The 22,746-nt window shown below is 46.1% G+C and overlaps 1 protein-coding gene and 1 non-coding gene across 2 annotated transcripts in view; one reads left to right on the top strand and one right to left on the bottom strand.

The window, feature by feature from the left end:
• PHEX (phosphate regulating endopeptidase homolog X-linked) overlaps positions 1-21,601 on the top strand; it is an 82,231-nt gene extending 60,630 nt beyond the window's left edge. Inside the window, exons 14-22 of the mRNA XM_038757279.1 lie at positions 1,107-1,210; positions 5,884-5,942; positions 7,142-7,196; positions 9,896-9,963; positions 11,914-12,044; positions 13,315-13,380; positions 13,483-13,587; positions 14,595-14,671; positions 21,415-21,601. Coding sequence (XP_038613207.1) covers positions 1,107-1,210; positions 5,884-5,942; positions 7,142-7,196; positions 9,896-9,963; positions 11,914-12,044; positions 13,315-13,380; positions 13,483-13,587; positions 14,595-14,671; positions 21,415-21,517 — 768 coding nt within the window. The 3' untranslated portion in view covers positions 21,518-21,601. The remainder of the gene's footprint in view (positions 1-1,106; positions 1,211-5,883; positions 5,943-7,141; positions 7,197-9,895; positions 9,964-11,913; positions 12,045-13,314; positions 13,381-13,482; positions 13,588-14,594; positions 14,672-21,414) is intronic.
• TRNAI-UAU lies at positions 16,452-16,545 on the bottom strand. The gene is made up of 2 exons: positions 16,508-16,545; positions 16,452-16,487 (listed from the first exon to the last, which is right to left on the bottom strand). It is a non-coding gene; the product is annotated as a tRNA-Ile (tRNA).
• Positions 21,602-22,746: the final 1,145 nt, after the last annotated feature.

The following is a 22,746-nucleotide window of genomic DNA, read 5'->3' as shown; positions in this document are numbered from 1 at the left end:
GGACTCACAGTCTTAATCCCCATTTTACAAATGAGGGAACTGAGGCCCAGAGAAGTGAAGTGACTTGCCCAAGGTCACACAGCTGACAAGTGGCAGAGCCGGGATTAGAACCCATATCCTCTGACTCTCAGGCTTAGGCTCTTTCCACTAGACCATGCTGCTTACTGAGTGTAGAGCACTATACTAAACACTTGGGAGAGTACACTATAACAATAAACAGACACATTCCTTGCCTGCAAGGAGCTTGCAGTCTAAAACATATGGCCCATATCAGGAAGGTGAGTCAAGTTAAACATTTCTGTAAGCTCGTGGTGGGGAGGGAATTTGTCTGTTTATTGTTATATTCTCCCCCTTTTAGACTGTGAGCCCACTGTTGGGTAGGGACTGTCTCTATATGTTGCCAACTTGTACTTCCCAAGCGCATAGTACAGTGCTCTGCACACAGTAAGCGCTCAATATGATTGATTGATTGATTATAGTGTATTTAGTATATTTAGTGTATTTAGTTCAGTGTTCTTACAGTCCTCTCGACTGTAAGCCCGTTGTGGGCAGGGATTGTCTCTCTTTATTGCCCTATTGTACTTTCCAAGTGCTCAGTACAGTGCTCTGCACACAGTAAGTGCTCAATAAATACAATTGAATGAATAAATGAATTCTACTGTACTTTCCCGATCGCTCAATACAGTGCTCTCCATGAGGTAGGCGAATACCACTGGTTTCTGAATTGGCCAGATAGGCTTACGAGGTCATCATCATCATCATCAATCGTATTTATTGAGCGCTTACTGTGTGCAGAGCACTGTACTAAGCACTTGGGAAGTACAAATTGGCAGCATATAGAGACAGTCGCTACCCATCAGTGGGCTCACAGTCTAAAAGGGGGAGACAGAGAACAAAACCAAACATACTAACAAAATAAAATATAAATAGATATGCACAAGTAAAATAAATAAATAAATTTATTTATTTATTTTCTTTCTTCGAGGAGACAGCGAACCTTGGGTTGAAATGACAGTTTAGCCACAGCCACGATGAGGAAAAAAAGTCAGGAGGGGAATGATGTGTTCTCCAGGCAGGACGTAATGATTGATGCTTCTTTTATCCAGATGAAGTTTTCGGAATCTGACTATTTTGGCAATGTGCTGCAAACCCGCAAGTATTTAGCCCAATCGGATTTCTACTGGCTGAGAAAGGAAGTTCCCAAGACTGAGTGAGTAGACCGGAAAAAAATAGAGGGAAGTCGGAATGGGATGCAGTTTTGGGGGAAGGTGTGATGGAGGGAAGGGAGAGGGACGTATCAATCAATAAAACAGTGGTATTCATTGAGTGCCATATCTGTAATTTATTGATTTATATTAATGTCTGTTTCCCCCTCTAGACTGTAAGCTCGTTGTGGGCAGGGAGTGTGTATGGTTATTGCTGTATTATACTCTCCCAGGCGCTTAGTACAGTGCTCTGCATGCAGTAAGCGCTCAATAAATACGATTGAATGAATCAATGAAGTGCAGAACACTGTACTAAGCACTTGGGAGAGTACAGTGCAACAAAATTAAGTAGTCGCGTTCCCCACCCATCACGAGCTTACAATGAGGAGCTTTCTGTTTCTCCCTGAATAGACTTTGAGTAGGAGAAGATGGGATGGATCGGCTCTCTATCCTTGGAAATCCTTCCCATAGAAAAAGAGGGTAATGTAGTGGATAGCCTGTGAGCCCTTTGTTGGGTAGGGACCGTCTCTACATGTTGCCGACTTGTACTTCCCAAGCGCTTAGTACAGTGCTCTGCACACAGTAAGTGCTCAATAAATACGATTGAATGAATGAATGAATGGATAAAGCACGGGCCTGGGATTCAGAGGACGTGGGTTCTAATCCCAGCTTTGCCACCTTCTCCGTGACCTTGGGCAAGGCGTTTAACTTCTCTGCGCCTCAGTTTCCATGAATGTAAAATGGGGATTCATTACTTAGACTGTGAGTGCTATGTGGAGCTGGGATTGTGTCCAACCTGATGAATTTGGATCTACCCCGGCGCTTAGAACGGTACTTGACACTTAGTGCTTAGCAAATGCCATTTAAAAAAATAAGTGTTGATCACATAAAGAATTAGAAGTGGGTTTCTCAGATCAAACTCAATCTTTCCAGTGCTTCAGTTGAGTAGGTTAATTCTCTGCTGTTCCCGCTGAAAGGGCGAAGATTGTTAGCCACAAGGGGAATGGAAATGATGAGAGAAAGAAGTGAATTTTTGCAGTTAAAATTTGTCTCACCATTCAGAAACATCTTCCCTTCTTTTAGCCTGGTCGGTTGTCATTATTGGGTCTGCTAGGTTAATTGGCTTGTTAATTCGCTTGATATGTGCTCTCTGTCTTCATTGAATCGTATTTTAAAGGCTCACTGGACAGTAGACATCCTGAATACCTTAATGTTTCACTTTTTGAATATTGGGTCTAATTTAGAGGCCTTGAGAAATTCACATACATGAAGAAGCTCAAGCAGAGAAACACAAAGCACGTTATCTCTGCCATAACCTCCAAAGAGCGATATGATGAGCTAGTCCTAACTGAAGTTAAGGGCAAGGGTTAAACTCTTCCTTTCTTCCTCAACTCTGTTGGTCCAAAAATTCTGGGGCAAAGAAAAAAGCATTGGCAAGGGAATGCTGTGGTGAATTAATCGCACTTTTTGCCCCTCATTTCTATAAAGTAGAAAAGAACCGTCTGTGAAATGATCAACGTTCTGGGAATATATTCAGTTCTCTTCTGAAAGGCCCTAATAATAAAAATAATAGCTGTGTTATTATTTAGGTTCTTAACTATGTGCTGTACTAATCACTAGGGTAGTTATAAGATAATTAGTAAGGTAATTAGATAATTAGTTCGGACAGAGTCATGGGAGGGAGAATGGGTATTGAATCCCCATTGTACACATGCAGGAGCTGAGGCCCAGAGAAGTGAAGCGACCTGACCAAGGTCACACAGCAGCGGAGCATAGTTGGTAGAGCCACCGGCTGGGGTGGTGGGTTCTAATCCCATCTCTGCCACTTGCCTGCTGTGTGACCTTGGGCAAGTCACTTCACTTCTCTGGGCCTCAGTTCGCTCATCTGTAAAAGGAGGATTGAGACTGAGAGCCCCACGTGGGACAGGGACTGTGTCCAACCCGATTTGCTTGTGTCCACCCCAGCGCTTAGTACAGTGTCTGGAACACAGAAAGCACTTCACAAGTACCACAATCATTATTATTATTATTATTATTATCATTATTATTATTATTATTATTATTATTATGTGGCAGAGCTGGATTTAGAGCCCAGGTCTTCTGAATCTCGGCCTGTGGTCTTTCTACTATCATCATCATCATCAATCGTATTTACTGAGCGCTTACTGTGTGCAGAGCACTGTACTAAGTGCTTGGGAAGCACAAATTGGCAACATATAGAGACAGTCCCTACCCAACAGTGGGCTCACAGTCTAAAAGGGGGAGACAAAACCAAACATACTAACAAAATAAAATAAATAGAACTAACAAAATAAAATAAATAGAATACTAGACCAAATGACTTCTGAAGAGAAAAGCCCTCTAGTTAGAAGGGGAATTAAGAATAAGTAGTTGTCATAGCAGAAATAGTATTTTTAATCACTTCACTAACCAATGTGAAAAAGTAATGGATGCTAATGGGGTTTCTCACCAGAGGATCATTTGTTCGATCCATGGCGTTTATTGAGCACTTCTTCTGCGCAGAGCACTGTACTGAGTCCTCAGTAAGGGGATTTCAGGGAGGGAGTAGGGTGTTCTTAGCATGTGGTGCAGGACTCCAAGAGACCTGAATATCTAGTCTCTATTATTTCTCTCCCTTGAAAGAGAAAATGGCTGCATCCACTGCTCTCTTATTTCCCTGGAAGTTTGACACACTCCAGCCTTGAAAGTCCTCATTCAGTCATTCATTCAATCGTATTTATTGAGCGCTTACTGTGTATAAAGCACCGTACTAAGCGCTTGGGAGAGTACTGACCCCACTGTTGGGTAGGGACCGTCTCTATATGTTGCCAACTTGTACTTCCCAAGCGCTTAGTACAGTGTTCTGCATACAGTAAGCGCTCCATAAATACGATTGAATGAATGAATGAATACAACAATAAACCGGCACAGTCCCTGCCCACAACGAGCTTACAGTTTAGAGGAGGAGACAGACAGTAATATAAATAAATATATGACGGATTTGGACATAAGTGTGGGATTTATTTTATTTTGTTAGTATGTTTGGTTTTGTTCTCTGTCTCCCCCTTTTAGACTGTGAGCCCACTGTTGGGTAGGGACTGTCTCTAGATGTTGCCAATTTGTACTTCCCAAGCACTTAGTACAGTGCTCTGCACATAGTAAGCGCTCAATAAATATGGTTGATGATGATGATGATGATGATGCATAAAGGGAGCAAGTCAGGGTGACACAGAAGGGAGAAGGAGAAGAGGAAGGGAGGGCTTAATCAGAGAGAAGCAGCGTGGCTCAGTGGGAAAGAGCACGGGCTTTGGAGTCAGAGGTCATGGGTTCAAATCCTGACTCCGCCACTTGTCAGCTGTGTGACTTTGGGCAAGTCACTTCACTTCTCTGGGCCTCAGTTCCCTCATCTGTAAAATGGGGATGAAGACTGTGAGCCCCACGTGGGACCACCTCATCACTCTGTATCCCCTCAGCGCTTAGAACAGTGCTTTGCACATAGTAAGCGCTTAATAAATGCCATCATCATAATCAATCAGGGAAGGCTTCTTGGAGGAGATGGGCCTTCATTAAGGCTTTGAAGAAGGGGAGGAGGAGGAGGTCCTCTTAAACATCCTCCTGTTTCTGCGGGTGTCTGCTTGAGGGAATGGGGCTTTGCCTTCAAAAGTGGGGCTCCCTTTCTGTAGAAGCACAGGATTCATTGAGAAATTCTTAAACAGGAGCCAGCAGGCAGAAATCTTTCAAGTGCAAATCATCCTAAAAAATAACAATAATAATCATGGTATTTGTTAAGCGCTTATTATGTGCCAAGCACAGTTCTAAGCACTGGGGTGGTTACACTGTCATCAGGTTGGGCACAGTACCTGTCTCACATGGGGCTCAGAGTCTTAATTTGTATTTTCCAGGTGAGGTAACTGAGGTCCAGAAAAGTGAAATGACCTGCCAAGGTCACCCAGCAGACACGTGGCAGAGCCGGGATTAGAACTCATGTCCTCTGATTCCCAAGCCCGTGCTCTTGCCATTAGGCCATGCTGCTTATCTAATAAAAATAATAATTGTCGTATTTGTGAAGCGCTTACTATGTGCCGAGCACTGTTCCAAGCACTGGGTAAATACAAGGTCATCAAGTTGGACACAGTCCCTGTCCCACATGGAGCTCACTTTCTTCATCCCCACTGTCCAGATGAGGGAACTGAGGCCTGGAGAAGTGAAGTGACTGGCCCAAGGTCACACAGCAGGCGTGTGACGGAGCCGGAATTGGAAGCCACATTCACGCTGCTTCTGATATTCATTCATTCATTCATTCAATAGTATTTATTGAGTGCTTACTGTGTGCAGAGCACTGTACTAAGTGCTTGGGAGAGTACAGTGTAACAATAAACAGACACATTCCCTGCCATGAATTCATGCTTCGAGAAGTCAGTTCCCCGGCTTAAATAGTGGCATCAATCAATCGTATTTATTGAGCGCTTACTGTGCACGCAGTACTCCAATCTCAACAATGATGTTGTCCGCGCGGACAGAGGTGGTTGTGGTTTTGTGTAGGGGTTGTTTGTGTGTGGATTTCACACATAGTCCAGTCTTCTGCCTCGAGGGAACAAAACGAGCTTCGTGGGAGCCCTTTCCCCGCTCCGACAGTTGAACGATTTTGTTGTCGTCACGTCTGCTCCTCTCCCGGCAGGTGGTTTACGAACCCAACGACCGTGAACGCCTTTTACAGCGCCTCGACCAACCAGATCAGTAAGTCCTTGGGCTCGGGGCCCCTGGGGTCATTTGGGAAAGACGGAAAATATATTTCCAATCACAACAGGACGGCACGGCTCCTCCAAGTATAGCCGGCGTCCACGGAGCCAAGAGCAGGAGGCTTTTGGTCATTTTGGTTTCTTCCGCCCTTGGATCGGTCAATCGATCAATCAGTGGTATTTATTATTATTAATAATACTAATTGTGTTATTTGTTGAGCTCTTACTGTGTGCCAGCCACTGTACTAAGCACTGGTGTGGATAGAAGCAAATCGGGGTGGACACAGTCCCCCCATGTGGGACTCACGGTTTCCCATTTTACAGATGAGGCACAGAGGAGTGAAGTGACTTACCCAAGGTCCCTCAGCAGACAAGTGGCAGAGCTGGGATTAGAACCCAGATCTTCTGACTGCCGGGCCCTTCCTCTATCCATTAGGCCGTGCTGCTTCTTGGCAATAGCCAGTTATAGCCAGTGGCAGGGGGGAGAGGGAGCAAACTACTTAGGAACTCGGCGTGTAGTCAGAACTTAACAAATCAATCAATCAATCGTATTTATTGAGCGCTTACTGTGTGCGGAGCACTGTACTAGGCGCTTGGGAAGTACAAGTTGGCAAGACGGTCCCTACCCAACAGTGGGCTCACAGTCTGGAAACAGTCTGCTAGCCAAAACACGGAAAAAACACCTTCGGGCATAACTGGGTGCGTGCGCATTTTTCGTATATGCTTTTTATTCAGTCTTTTGGCCAGGCTGGTGGTACAACTGAATTGCTGGAAAAAAGGGGATGTTGAACAATAAAAAAAAGCAATAAACCCCCCAGAAAGCTACACGCAGTACAGTAACTAAGCAACCTATACTTCCCAGATGATGGGGTTCATGTGGAGTTGGACTTGTCCTCTCGACCGTAAGCAGCATGGTTTAGTGGAAAGAACCCGGGCTTGGGAGTCAGAGGACGTGGGTTCTAATCTTGGCTCTGCCCCTTGTCTGCTGTGTGACCTTGGGCAAGTCACTTAACTTCTCTGTGCTTCAGTGAACAGTGCTTGGCACATAGTAAGTGCTTAACAAATACCACAGTACTCATCGTGGGCAGGGAATGTGTTTATTGTTCTGCTCGACTCTCCCGAGGGCTTAGAACAGTGCCCTGCACACAGTAAGCGCTCAATAAGTAGGATTGAATGAACCTGGTATTTTTCTCGCAGGGTTCCCAGCCGGGGAGCTGCAGAAGCCCTTCTTTTGGGGAACGGCATATCCTCGGTAAGTAAGCAGTGGAAAAAGTTACCCCAAAGAATGAAAGGAAACCAGAATGATTGGCAGGCTGGCTAGGGACCAGTAAGTCCTATGTGTCTCACTCTCGTCTCGCTGCTGAAAGGAGCGAATCGTACTTATTGAGCGCTTATTCTGTGCAGAGCGCTGTACTAAGCACTCGGGTCTTCATTCTAAGCTTGCCTAATGGCAAAAGCTAGCTTAGAATAATAATAATTATGGTACTTGCTAACCACGTCCTATCATCATCAATCATCAATCGTATTGAGCGCTTACTGTGTGCAGAGCACTGTACTAAGCGCTTGGGAAGTACAAATTGGCAACATATAGAGACAGTCCCTACCCAACAGTGGGCTCACAGTCTAAAAGACAAACACTGTCCTAAGCACTGGGGTAGATACACGTTCATCAGATCGGACACAGTCCCTGTCCCACATGGGGCTCACACTCTTAATCCCCATTTTACAGATGAGGGAACTGTACTGTATTGTACTGTACTGAACGGGTACTGGATCGCCATTTTACAGATGAAGAAACTGAGGCCCAGAGAAGGGAAGTGACTTGCCCAGGGTCAAACAGCTAAGTGGCATACCCGGAATTAGAACCCAAGTCCTTCTGACTTCCAGGCCGTGCTGCTAATCAGGCCCCACATGGGGCTCACAGTCTAAGTAGGAGGGTGACCAGGTATTGAATCCCCAGAAAACTGAGGCACAGAGAAGTCAAGTGACTTGCCCAAGATCACACAGCAGACACGTGGCAGAGTCGGGATAATAATAATAATAATAATGATGGCATTTGTTCCATCCTCTAGGCCACATTGCTTGTCACCCAAGCACTGAACTCTCCCAAGCGCTTAATACAGTGCTCGGCCCAGGCTGAGCGCTCAGTAAATACCCTTGGTTGGCTGAGAACACCTCTTCATTTGACTCAGGACAAACCGTTTAGTTGCGGTTGCTGAGGGATGCAGGAATTACATTGATTTTTTTTTTTTCCTGCCTGATATCTGAAATCAATTTTCTGCTTTTGCACAATAAGAAGCTGAGTTATGGGCCCTGCATATCAAGAAGAATGGCGTTATGTTTCCATTAACCATCCACTGGGGCACCAAATGGTATCCGGGGAACAATGTGGAATGATGTGTAGCTGTTTGTTTATTATCTGGTTTCTCAGCTCAACTGCCTGGAATGTAATTTAAGAATGGAAAAAAAAAAAATCCCCACCCCGTCTGTAGCGTAATGAAAGGAGCGTGGGAGACCTGGGTTCTAGACCTGGGTGAAGCAGCGTGGCTCAGTGGAAAGAGCCCGGGCTTTGGAGTCAGAGGTCGTGGGTTCAAATCCCGGCTCTGCCACTTGTCAGCTGTGTGACTTTGGGCAAGTCACTTCACTTCTCTGGGCCTCAGTTCCCTCGTCTGTAAAATGGGGATTAAGACTGTGAGCCCCACGTGGGAAAACCTGATTACCTTGTATCCCCCCCAGCGCTTAGAACAGTGCTTTGCACATAGTAAGTGCTTAACAAATACCATCATTATTATTATTATTATTAGTCCTGACTCTGCCACTTACTTACCTGCTCTGTGACCTTGGGGAAGTCACTTCACTACTCTGGGCCTCAGTTCCTTCATCTGTAAAATAGGGATCCAATACCTATTCTCCTCTCCTACTTAGCTGTGAGCCCTGTGTAGGACGGTGACGCCGTCTGACCTGGTTATTTTGTATCTTCTCTAGCGCTTAGTACAAGGCTTGACATGTAGTCGGCTCTTAATAAATTCCACAATAGTAATAATAATCATTATTATCAATGATCCATCCCAAAATGGTAGCAAAGGACTTCGGATGAAGTAATTGACTGATGAAAATTATGCACCACCCCCAAAGGCGTACATTAAACACGAGTGGGCCAGTTCTGGGTGGCCCTACTGAAAGCTCACCTCCTCCAGGAGGCCTTCCCAGACTGAACCCCCTCCTTCCTCTCCCCCTCGTCCCACTCTCCATCCCCCCCGTCTTACCTCCTTCCCTTCCCCACAGCACGTGTATATATGTATATATGTTTGTACATATTTATTACTCTATTTATTTTACTTGTACATGTCTATTCTATGTATTTTATTTTGTTAATATGTTTGGTTTTGTTCTCTGTCTCCCCCTTCTAGACTGTGAGCCCACTGTTGGGTAGGGACTGTCTCTATATGTTGCCAACTTGTACTTCCCAAGCGCTTAGTACAGTGCTCTGCACACAGTAAACGCTCAATAAATGATTGATTGATTGATTGATTGACGTCCTAAAGAGGCTGTCTGCTGGTTTTTTTTGTCCTGTTTTGTTTTCTTATGGTATATGTGGCAAATACTGTTCCGAGCTCTAGGGTGGATACCGGTCAATTAGATTGGACAAAGTCCAAGTCCTGCATGAGGCTCACAGTCTAAATAGGAGATAAAACAAGTATCGAATCCCCATTTTACAGTTGAGGCCACTGAGGCCCAGAGAAGTGAAGTGACTTACCCAAGGTGACACAGGAAACAACCGGCAGAGCCAGGATTAGAACCCAAGTCCTCTGGCCCCCAGGCCCTTTCCGCTAGTCCCTCTGATGGGTTAAGCAGGCTGGATTAGATGGAGACTTGTTTTGAAATGGCTCGGGGTGATTTATTTGACTTTCATGGCCACGACTTCCTCATTGTCACGCCTTTACCTTGCAGGTCTCTGAGTTATGGCGCTATCGGAGTGATCGTGGGCCACGAATTTACCCACGGATTCGACAATAATGGTGAGTCCCAAATGATGAGTTTCTGGTGAGCAGAAACTGGCCACCCCTTCCCCATTCTGGGTAGAAAGTCGGCATTCTGATGGCCTGGGAACCGAGAATGATAAGGAGAAGACTTGGGTTTTATGCCAGTTGACATTTCCACCGTCCGTCAATCAATCAGTCAATCAATCGTATTTATTGAGCACTTACTGTGTGCAGAGCACTGTACTAAGTGCTTGGGAAGTACAAGTTGGCAACATATAGAGACGGTCCCTACCCAACAGTGGGCTCACGGTCTAGAAGGGGGAGACAGAGAACAAAACCAAACATATTAACAAAATAAAATAGAATAGATATGTACAAGTAAAATAAATAAATAAATATATAGAGTAATAAATATGTACAAACATATATACTTTTATACAGGTGCTGTGGGGACGGGAAGGAGGTAAGATGGGGGGGAAATAACAGAAATAACAACAGTAATAATTGTGGTAATAATAATGATGGCGTTTGTTAAGCGCTTACTATGTGCCGAGCACTGTTCTAAGCGCTGGGATAGATACAAGGTGATGAGGTTGTCCCCTGTGGGGTTCGCAGTCTTAATCCCCATTTTCCAGCTGAGGTAACTGAGGCACAGAGAAGTAAAGTGACTTGCCCAAAATCACACAGCTGACAAGTGGTGCAGCCGGGATTAGAACCCATGACCACTAACTCCCAAGCCCGGGCTCTTTCCACTAAGCCACGCTGCTTCTGTATTATTTGTTATTATTTTAAGCACTCACTTTAAGCCAAGCACTGTTCTGAGCGCTGGGGTAGATACAAGGTAATTAGATGGGACACGGTCTCCATCCCAGAGAAGCAGCGTGGCTCAGTAGGAAAGAGCTCGGGCTTTGGAGTCAGAGGTCATGGGTTCAAATCCCGGCTCCCCCAATTGTCAGCTGTGTGACTTTGGGCAAGTCACTTAACTTCTCCGGGCCTCAGTTACCTCATCTGGAAAATGGGGATTAAATCTCTGAGCCCCACGAGGGACAACCTGATCACCTTGTAACCTCCCCAGTGCTTAGAACAGTGCTTTGCACATAGTAAGCGCTTAATAAATGCCATCATTATTATTATTATTATTATCCCACATGGAGCTCACAGTCTTGATCCCCATTTTCCAGATGAGGGAACTGAGGCGCGAGCGACTCACTTCCTCTGCCTGTCCTTCTTTCTTCAGAAGCCCGTCAGAGTGGGTTATAAGCTGGTGGTCCGCGCTGTGGTGGGTGAGGGATGGGTTTCCTGCCCGCTTCCCGCAGCGCTGGGCACAGGGGCAGAGCCCCAAACCACAACTCAAATTGGCAGAAAGACGTGTGTTTTCACAGTAAGGCGTGACTGCAGATTATCATCATCATCATCAATCATATTTATTGAGTGCTTACTATGTGCAGAGCACTGTACTAAGCGCTTGGGAAGTACAAATTGGCAACATATAGAGACAGTCCCTACCCAACAGTGGGCTCACAGTCTAAAAGACTATCATCATCTTCAATGGTATTTATTGAGTGCTTACTGTGTGCAGAGCACTGTGCTGAGTGCTTGGGGAACCAATATGGCCTAATAGAGCGTGGGCCTCGGAGTCTGAATGAATGAATGAATGAATGATGGCATTTGTTAAGCTCTTACTGTGTGCCAGGCACTGTACTAAACACTGGGGTGGATGGATGCAAGCAACTCGGGTTGGACACAGTCCCAAGTGGGGCTCACAATCTTAATATCAATTTTTCACACAGCGGACAAGTGGCGGAGGGGGATTAGAACCCAGGACCTCTGACCCCCAGGCTCCTGATCTTTCCACTAGTGCACACTGTTTTTCAAGAGGCAGAATGCTAATTCCCCACTAGCAATCCCGGCCATTGGAAACTAGATTTCAGCTCTTTACGTTCACTACTGAAACCAGGCACGATCCCTTGTGTTGTTTTCCATCAGGCAGAAAATACGACAAGAACGGAAATCTGGATCCTTGGTGGTCTTCTGACTCTGAAGAAAAGTTTAAGGAGAAATCGAAATGTATGGTTAACCAGTATAGCAACTACTATTGGAGGAAGGCGGGCTTAAATGTAGGTAAAGCTGTTTGGTGACTGTGGTCAGGATTCTGATGAAGTTTTCCTTGAGTTTGGGCGTCGTTCGTTCAGCCGTATTTATTGAGTGTTGACTGTGGGGAAAGCGCTGTACTAAGCGTTTGGAAGAGTACAATATAACAATAACAGACACACTCCTGGCCCACAGCAAGCTTACAGTCTCTTGGAGGAAATGTCTCTTAGTAATAATAATAATAATAATGATGGTATTTGTTAAGCGCTTACTATGTGCAAAGCACTGTTCTAAGCGCTGGGGGGATACAATGTGATCAAGTTGTCCCACGTAGGGCTCACAGTCTTAATCCCCATTTTTACAGATGAGGTAACTGAGGCTCAGAGAAGTTAAGTGACTTTCCCAAGGTCACACAGCGGACTTGTGGTGGAGCCGGGATTCGAACCCACGACCTCTGACTCCAAAGCCCGGGCTTTTTCCACTGAGCCACGCTGCTACTCTGAACTTGTGAACTTGTGGAAAGAGTCTGCTACTCAGAGGGCTGACCCAGGAATTATTTTCAAACGCGGAGGGATACAATAAAATAAGCAAACTAGGCACGCGTTTTTATTTGAGTTCCTATTTGAGCAGTAGACACATGCTCAAATCAATCAATCAATTGTATTTGTTGAGCACCTACCGTGTGCAGGACACAGAACTCTAGACCGTACTCTCATTATGGGAAAGGATTATTTCCCTAATTCTGTCCTTTGTCCTCTCCCAAGCTCTTGGTACAGTGCTGTGCACGTAATAAGCGCTCAATAAATACCACTGACCAACTGACCAAACGCCTGGGCGAGTACAATATAACAGAGTTGGTAGGCACACTCCATGCCCACTTTGCAAAACCCATGGAACCCCGTAGAAAATACCGCAATGCTTCCAAAGTAGAAATGCTTTCATTTGAGAAAACAAAATAATAATTGCGGTACTTGTTAAGCGCTTACTATGTGCCAAGCACTGTTATAAGCACTAGGGTAGATATAAGTTCATCAGGCTGGACACAGTCCCTGTCCCACATGGAGCCATCTAAACCCCCATTTTACAGATGAGCTAACTAAAGCTTTTAGAAGTGAATTGCCCAGAGTCACACAACAGACATAAAGTAGAGCCGGGATTAGAACCCATGTCCTTCTGAATCCCAGGCCCGTGTTCTATCCACTAGGCCTCGATGCTTCTTAAAGCCACGCTGCTTCTTTGGAGACCTCCACAATCCCCTCATGGAAGTTTGATGGGCTTTTTTGTCTATCCCACCAGGTGAAAGGGAAGAGAACGCTGGGGGAAAATATCGCGGACAACGGTGGCTTGCGAGAAGCCTTTAGGGTATGGATCGCTCCGGTATCCGGGAATGGAATTTGGCTAAAGAAAAGGGGAGAATGACCCATCCTGACTCCTCCTCCTACCTCCTCCTCCTCCTCTCTTTAGGCCTACCGGAAATGGATCAGTGATGAGCGACAAGGAGCAGAAGAGGTTCTTCTACCCGGCCTGGGATTCACCAACAATCAGCTCTTCTTTCTCAGTTATGCTCACGTGAGTCGGGGCTGAAAGAAGCAGCGGGGCCTAGTGGAAAGAGCTCGAACCTGGAAGTTGGTCAGTCAATTGTGTTTATTGAGTGCTTGCTGTGTGCAGAGCACTGTACTAAGCACTTAGGGGGGTACAGTGTAACAGTATTCATTCAGTCACCTGGGAGTTAATCAACTGTATTTATTGAGTGCTTACTAGGTGCAGAGCATTGTACTAAGCACTTAGAGGAGTACAGTGTAACAATATTCATTGTCACCTGGGCGTTAGTCAACTGTATGTATTGAGTGCTTACTAGGTGCAGAGCATTGTACTAAGCACTTAGAGGAGTACAGTGTAACAATATTCATTCAGTCGCCTGGGAGTTAGCCAACTGTATTTATTGAGCGCTTACTAGGTGCAGAGCATTGTACTAAGCACTTAGAGGAGTACAGTGTAACAATATTCATTCAGTCGCCTGGGAGTTAGCCAACTGTATTTATTGAGCGCTTACTAGGTGCAGAGCATTGTACTAAGCACTTAGAGGAGTGCAGTGTAACAATATTCATTCTATCGCCTGGGAGTTAGTCAGTCAGTTGTATTTATTGAGAGCTTACTGTGTGCAGAGCACTGTACTAAGCTGTTGGGAGAGGACAATATAAGAATAAGCAGACACATTCACTGGCCACAACAAGCTCACAGCCTAGAAGGGGAGACAGACATCAGTGTAAATAAATAAATGACAGATATGGACATACCTGGGTTGGAGCTGGGACGGGGATGAATAAAGGGAGCAAGTCAGGGCGATGTAGTGGGAGTTGGGGAAGAGGAAAGGTGGGCTTAATCAGGGAAGGCCTCTTGGAGGAGATGGGCCTTCAATAAGGCTTGGAAGCTGCTTGCGGGGGAGAGTAAGGCTGCCCAAATGACTGACCACCTTAGCCAAGATCCACAATAGTTTGATGGCACTGAGGTCGTGAAAATTCAATTTCTCCGCCCACCTGGGCATCACCCCCCCTTCCCCATGTTTTTGTCCCCAGGTGCGGTGCAATTCCTACCGACAGGAAGCGGCCAGGGAGCAGGTCCAGATCGGCGCTCACAGCCCGCCTCAGTTCAGGTAGAGTAGATGCTGCCAACATCGGGCCCCATTGCACAGGCGGGACAGATCGAGTCAAGGCAAGGCAGAAGTGGCCCGGCTCTGGGCTCCCAGGCCATGCCGACTCTGTGTGTTCGTGTGTGTGTTGTGTGGGGGCTGCCGATCAAGTGATGGTGAAGTGGGTGAGGTCTGAGGGTGAGTGAAGACACTGCCAGCTGTGAGGAATGAGATTGAGATGAGATGAGATGCGATCTTTATCCAGAAACGCTCTGAGCATATTACTCCCCTCCTCAAAAATCTCCAGTGGCTACCAATCAATCTGCGCATCATGCAGAAACTCCTCACCCTGGGCTTCAAGGCTGTCCATCACCTTGCCCCCTCCTACCTCACCTCCCTTCTCTCCTTCTACAGCCCACCCTGCATCCTCCGCTCCTCTGCTGCTAATCTCCTCACCGTACCTCGTTCTCGCCTGTCCCGCCATCGACCCCCAGCCCCCGTCATCCCCCGGGCCTGGAATGCCCTCCCTCTGCCCATCCGCCAAGCTCGCTCTCTTCCTCCCTTCAAGGCCCTACTGAGAGCTCACCTCCTCCAGGAGGCCTTCCCAGACTGAGCCACTTCCTTCCTCTCCCCCTCGTCCCCCTCTCCAACCCCCCCATCTTACCTCCTTCCCTTTTAGACTGTGAGCCCACTGCTGGGTAGGGACTGTCTCTATAATGTTACCAACTTGTACTTCCCAAGGGCTTAGTACAGTGCTCTGCACACAGTAAGCACTCAATAAATACGATTGATGATGATGATGATGATGATGAGTGAGGACACTGCTGGCCGTGAGGGACGAGGGCGAGTGAGGACGGGGCCGGCCTTGAGGCCTGAGTGCGATTGAGTGAGGAATCTGTGGTGGGGATCCCAGGGACCATCAGGAGCAGCCTGAGATTCCTGGACTCGCTGGCACGTGCCAGTGCGTCTCCATCCTGAGCCACTGGAGTTTTCCGTGGTGACCAGGCCCAAGCTATCTGGGTCTGCCCGGAACGTTTCCCAGCTGGAGCTTGGAGCTGTTACCTCAGGCAATTCTTTCCCACCCTCCTCAAGTTGTCAGGTTACAACTCTCCAAAGAGCCTGGAAACTGCCCGTTTCTGCCCTTTGAATAACTATAATAATAGAAAGTATTAGTATATTAATCCCTGACTTAGTGCCAGGCACCATGCTGGATGCTGGGGGAGAAATGTGATGGCCAACTTTGTTATTTGACGATTACTACAGGGCATGAAGCAGCGTGGCCTAGTGGAAAGACCACTGACCTGGCTTCTAATCCTGGCTCTACCAATTGCTCTTCCAATTCCTTGCTGTGGGACTTGGGACCTAACTTCTCTCTGCCTCAGTTTCCTCACCTGTGAAGTGGATTCAATCCCTCTTCTCCCTCCTACTTAAGACTGTGAGCCCCCATGCTGCAGACCAGGGGCTTGGTCCCACCTAATTACCTTGTACCCACCCAAGCACTTAGAACAGTGTTTGACACATCGTAAACGCTTACTAAGTACCAGAAAACAAACAATGACTACGATTGAACAATCTATCGATTGTCCAGTTGGACACATTCTCTGACCAACAAGGGCCTCACAGTCAAAGAGGAAGTAGAATGAGGATTTTCTCTAGGCTGTAAACTCGTCTCTACAACAACAACAACAATTGTATTTATTGAGTGCTTACTATGTGCAGAGCACTGTACTAAGCGCTTGGGAAGTGCAAATTGGCAACATATAGAGACAGTCCCTACAGTGGGCTCACAGTCTAAAAGAAACGATGCTCCAGGTGAGGCTCGAACTCACAACCTCGGCATTGCCCATGCCCGTACCGTCCTATAAGTACCGAGCGCTAATCGATTGCGCCACTGGAGCCACGCGTCTCTAGACTGTAAACTCCTTATGGGCAGGGAACGCGTCCGCTGTTTCTGTTGAACTGTACTTTCCCAAGCCCTTAGTACAGTGCTCTGCACATAGTAAATGCTCAATAATGATAATAATAATTGTGGTATTTTTTAAGTGCTTATTATGTGCCAGGCACTGTGTTAAGCACTAGGGTAGATATAAGATAATCAGGTTGGACACAGTCCCTGTCCCGCACAGTCTTAATCTCCACTTTGCAGATGAGGGAACTGAGTCACAGAGAAATGAAGTGACTTGCCCAAGATCACATAGCAGACAAGGGTCGGAGCAGGATTAGAACCCAGGTCCTACTGACTCCCAGCCCCGAGCTCTGTCCACAAAGCCACACTGCTTCCAACACTTAGTACAGTGCCTGGCACATAGTAAGCACCGAGGCCTAGTACAGAGAAGCAGCGTGGCTCAGTGGAAAGAGCCCGGGCTTTGGAGTCAGAGGTCATGGGTTCAAATCCCGGCTCCGCCAATTGTCAGCTGTGTGACTTTGGGCAAGTCACTTAACTTCTCTGTGCCTCAGTTACCTCATCTGTAAAATGGGGATTAAGACTGTGAGCCCGATGTGGGACAACCTGATCACCTTGTAACTTACCAGCGCTTAGAACAGTGCTTTGCACATAGTAAGTGCTTAATAAATGCCATTATTATTAGTACAACATAACAATATAACCGACATATTCCTTCCCCCCTTGCTGCCTGGGGCTTCTGAAGCTAGAACGATATTTCCTTGGATTTGGAAGACATCGCTGATTTTATTCTGGTTGCTTTGCTTGTACCCAACTGGCTTGTATCCACCCTAGCGATTAGTACAGTGCCTGACACATAATAAGCGCTTAACAAACACCATAATCATTACTGTTATTTTACACTCACAGCAAGGAAAAAGAAACCACTGATCTTGAAGTGCTCGTGTTCTAGGTCACCGCTCAAAAAGTACAGTCCAATGGTCGTAATAACAATCACGGTGCTGAAGCACTTATTATAATAATTGGGGTATTTGTTAAGCGCTTACCATGTGCCATGCTCTGTACTAAGCACTAGAGTAGGTATCGTGGCTCAGTGGAAAGAGCCCGGGCTTTGGAGTCAGAGGTCATGGGTTCAAATCCCGGCTCCGCCAATTGTCAGCTGTGTGACTCTGGGCAAGTCACTTCACTTCTCTAGGCCTCAGTTCCCTCACCTGTAAAATGGGGATTAAGACTGTGAGCCCACGTGGGACAACCTGATCACCTTGTATCCCCCCCAGCACTTAGAACAGTGCTTTGCACATAGTAAGCGCTTAGCAAATGCAATCATTATTATTATTATTATTACTTGGTCATCGGGTCAGACACAGGGCGCACATAGGAAGGAGAACAGGAAGGACACCCCATTTTACAGAAGGGGAAACTGAGGCTTGAGGCAGCTAAGTGACTTGTCCCAAGGTGACACAGCAGGCAAGTGGCAGAGCCTAGATTAGAACCCGGGCCTTCTGACTTTCATGGCCATGCTTATTCCACCAGGCTACATCCCTTTTCTAGAAATCATGAAGGTGGATAAGGGAGAAAGAAGGTGGCATCCCCTAAAAATTGACTTTGCCAAGAGCCGGAAAACTGAAAACTAAAAAACGTAAGGACCATTTCACATCCCTCTCCACTGGATCCCAAGTCCCAGGGCTGTTATCTCGGCCCAGCGCCTCCTGTTTATTCGTCGTGGATTTTTAATTAATGTTTAATAATGTTTTTCGTGAATTGTGGCGCTTTCTGTCGAATAGATGTTTCCGCTGCCCATCGGAGGGACTGGGATGGAAGCCATCTCTTCCCCAATTTTCAGAAACTTTTCTAATGTTGTCTACAAATTTGTGCCAGCATAAAAATCCATAATAATCTAATCATGAGGCTGGGAATTTCCTCTTAGCGGTTCCATAGGAGCAGAGGATTTTAAAGCCGGTAGTTGTCAGATCAAACCAAATCCCTCTAGACTGCTTTTGGGCAGGGAATGTGTCTATCAAATGTTACGTTGTACTTTCCCGATCATTTAGTACAGTGCTGTGCACACAGTAGTAATGGACAGCGCTTGGCACATAGTAAGTGCTTAACAAATATCAGTAAAAACAGCAAATAAATACCATTGATAGATAGAATAGGATTGATATCTCATCCTTCCCCAAACACACTGTTTGTTTTGTAGTACTTGTTAAGCACTTACTTTGTGCCAGACACTGTACTAAGCACTGGGATAATAATAATAATAATAATGGCATTTATTAAGCACTTACTGTGTGCAAAGTACTATTCTAAGCACTGGGGAGGTTACAAGGTGATCAGGTTGTCCAACGTGGGGCTCCCAGTCTTAATCCCCATTTTACAGATGAGGGAACTGAGGCACAGAGAAGTGAAGTGACTTGCCCAAAGTCACAGCTGACAGCTGGTGGAGTCGGAATTCGAACCCATGACCTCTGACTCCAAAGCCCATGCTTTTTCCACTGAGCCACGCTGCTTCTCTATAGAGAGAAGATAAACAGTTTGAACATAGCCCCTGTCCCATATAGGGCTCAAAGTGTAAATCAGAGGGAAGAGGATTTAATCCCTATTTTACAGATGAGATGATAACTTAGATGAGATAACAGCGCTTAGAACAGTTTCAGCGCTTAGAACAGTGCTTTGCACATAGTAAGCACTTAATAAATGCTATCATTATTATTATTATTATTATAACTGAGGCACAGAGAAACTTGTCCAAGGTCATAGAGCAGGCAAGTGATGGAACCAGAGTTAAAACCCAGGTCCTCTGACTCCTAGGCCTGTGCCTTTTTCTCTCAGTCCACAATACTTTCCTTCTAGTCAGTAGGTCATATTTATTGAGCGCTTGCTCTGTGCATCTAGACTATTTCAGAGGTCTTGCCTTGGAGCACCGTGAGTAGAGGAGAAAATTAGGATTGAGCCACTGATGTCCACCATTTTGACTCTCAAACCTGTTGAGACACATTCCCTGCCCTCCCTTCCCTGAACTTATGACTAAATAAATAAATTACAGATATGTACATAAGTTCACTCTCCCAAGCGCTTAGCACATAAAGTGCTCAATAAATACCACTGAGCGCTTGATTACCACGGTCAGACATTTTGAAATGCCAAATGCAAGGATTTGACAGTAAGTAGTAAGGTCATGGAAGCCGGGGGCGGGGGGTGTGCATTTCATCGAAAAAAAGCCTGCCTTTTATTTGAAAGCCTGTCAACAGCCGAGTCAGCGGTGCCCGAGATTTCTAAACTGCTGGATTTCAGCTCAGCAATTTGAAAATAAAATTGGGTAGAGTATGGAGACGACAAGCAAGTGTCACCCGAGCGACTTAAGTAATCGCCCGCCTTGTTATCGTTAAAGCGCCTAGTGGAAAAACCACTTTCAAAAGAGTTTTCTGGGCCTCAATCTGGGAATGAACTCAATTCTCCCAGGGCCTAGAGTTATTCCTTGAGTTTGTGAGGCAGTTTGGGGAGGGACATTAACTTCTTCACACCCCCAGAGGAATTGTTTGATAAATTGCTGGATATCCAGAGGACACACTGCATCCCCTGGCCAAGATCTCCGGCTCAAAGCCGCAGGACAAGACTTGCTCGGAGCTCTAGACTGGAAGCTCATCGTGGGCAGGAAATGTGTCTACCAACTTTGTTATAGCATCCTCTCCCAAGCTCTTATTAATAATAATAATAATGAAGGTATTTGTTAAGCTATTACTAAGTGCCAAGCACTGCTCCGCATCCAGTAAGCGTTCAATAAATTTGATTGATCCCGACAGGCTGTGAGCCCATTGTTGGGTAGGGACTGTCTCTGTATGTTGCCAACTTGTACTTCCCAAGCGCTTAGTACAGTGCTCTGCACACAGTAAGCACTCAATAAATACGATTGAATGAATGAATGAATATACCGTCCACTCCATTGTCGATCCATCTGTCCACTAAATGACCTGCCGTGTGATCAGAGAAGCAGCATGGCTTAATGGAAAGAGCCCGGGCTTGTGAGTCAGAGATTATGGGTTCTAATCCCGGCTCCGCCACTTGTCTGCTGTGTGACCTTGGGCAAGTCACTTAGCTTCCCTGTGCCTTAGTTCCCTCGTCTGTAAAATGGGGATTAAAATTTCGTGCCCCATGTGGGACAACCTCTTAACCTTGTATCTACCCCAGTGCTTAGAACAGTGCTTGGCACACAGTAAGTGCTTAACAAATACTATCATTATTATTATTATTATTATTCTGTCGGGCAATTTACTTAACTTCTCTGTGCCTCAGTTCCCTGATATGTAAAATGGGGATTAAGACCGTGAGCCCCACGTGGGACACGGACTCTGTCCAACCTGATTAACTCATATGTTAGAGAAGCAGCGTGGCTCAATGGAAAAGAGCCCAGGCTTTGGAGTCAGAGGTCATGGGTTCAAATCCTGGCTCCGCCAATTGTCAGCTGTGTGACTTTGGGCAAGTCACTTCACTTCTCTGGGCCTCAGTTACCTCATCTGTAAAATGGGGATTAAGACTGTGAGCCCCCCGTGGGACAACCTGATCACCTTGTAACCTCCCCAGTGCTTAGAACAGTGCTTTGCACATAGTAAGCGCTTAATAAATGCCATCATTATTATTTTTTATATGTTCCCCAATGCTTAGTACAGTGCCTGACACCTCCTAAGTGCTTAGCAAATGCCATTTAAAAAAAAGTTACAAGTGTTCAGTCAATGCCACTGATCGATTGATGAGGAAGTAACTTTGGACACTGGGAAAAATTAGGTGTTCTCATTGTAGTCCCAGCATTCAGCAATCCTGATGTGATCCGGGAAATCAAGGAGCGTTTCTGTTATTGCTTTTCCAGAGTCAACGGGGCTGTTAGCAACTTTGAGGAATTCCAGAAAGCCTTCAACTGCCCCCTGAATTCAACAATGAACAGAGGAGCAGAGTCCTGCCGGCTTTGGTGAGAGAGGCTTCCCTCCATCCTCTCTCAGGGTCTCTGAGGCAGCAGTGTACTGAGCTGAACGTCAGTCATGCACCGGCTGAGCGATCGGAAGAGTAACAATAATAATAATAATAATAATAATTATGGTATTTGTTAAGCGCTCTCTGTGTGCCAGGCACTGTACTAAGGGTTGGTGTGGATACAAGCAAATGGGGTGGGACACTGTCCCTGTCCCACATGGAGCTCACAGTCTCACACCCCTATGTATAGATGAGGTAACAGGCACAGAGAAGTGAAGTGACCTGCCTAAGGTCACACAGCAGACAAGTGGCGGAGCCAGGATTAGAACTCACCGTCTTCTGACCCCCAGGCCTGTGCTTTATCCACTAAGCCATGCTGCTTCTTATCTGTGTTGGTGTCTGAGGCCTCTTATGATCCCATCCACGCTGGGAGCCCCATTTGGAACAAGGAATGATGCCTTCTGATTATCTCGGAGCCACCCCAGGGCTTAGCACAGTTCTTGGCCTAGAAAAAGCACTTCATACCCTAACAGTTGGTTTACAAAATAGGAGAGATCACATCTCCGGCATGATTTATTCGGCTTTTTCGTTTGCCATTAGGCAGGGCAGATTGGTACCTCCCTATTTCGGGTATGGCTGGGCTGGAGGGCAAGCTCAAAAAATACGATTGGATAAATGAATGACTGCCTCACTGCAGGAAATGGAGTGTGGTGATATGTATCACCCATGATACAGCGGGTCATAAATCGGATGGCCAATCTGGAGAGGTTTTTGATTCCAGTTTTTCTGTTTAGCAGTCAGGTTTGCTGTCCCTAGCATTGGAGATTGTCAGGATAAAACAATTCCTCACTCCCGGGAACCACAGTCCGGAAAGTTAACCCGAAGTAAATAAAAATCTTTCATTACTGTCCTTATTACACTGGTCCAGCCCCCGCTTTTTGTTATGATGTTTGTGAAGCAGTTACTAGGCGTCATGCATTGTCTCAAGCGCCTGGGTAGATACTAGTTAATCAGGTCGGACCCAGTCCCTGTCTCACACTGGGCTCGTTGTCTAAGTCGGAGGGAGAACAGGTATCAGATCCCCATTTTGCAGGTGAGAAAACTGGGGACTAGAGAAGTGAAGTGACTTTCCCAAGGTCTCTGAGTTTCAGGCCCATGCTCTATCCACTAGGCCATATGGCTGCCCATGCTGCTACCGATTTACAGGAAGGAATTGTTTCCAACATTTATC

This window comes from Tachyglossus aculeatus, chromosome 15, assembly GCF_015852505.1.
Source record: "Tachyglossus aculeatus isolate mTacAcu1 chromosome 15, mTacAcu1.pri, whole genome shotgun sequence".
Lineage (NCBI taxonomy): Eukaryota > Metazoa > Chordata > Mammalia > Monotremata > Tachyglossidae > Tachyglossus > Tachyglossus aculeatus.
This window is presented reverse-complemented; position numbering and strand designations above follow the sequence as displayed.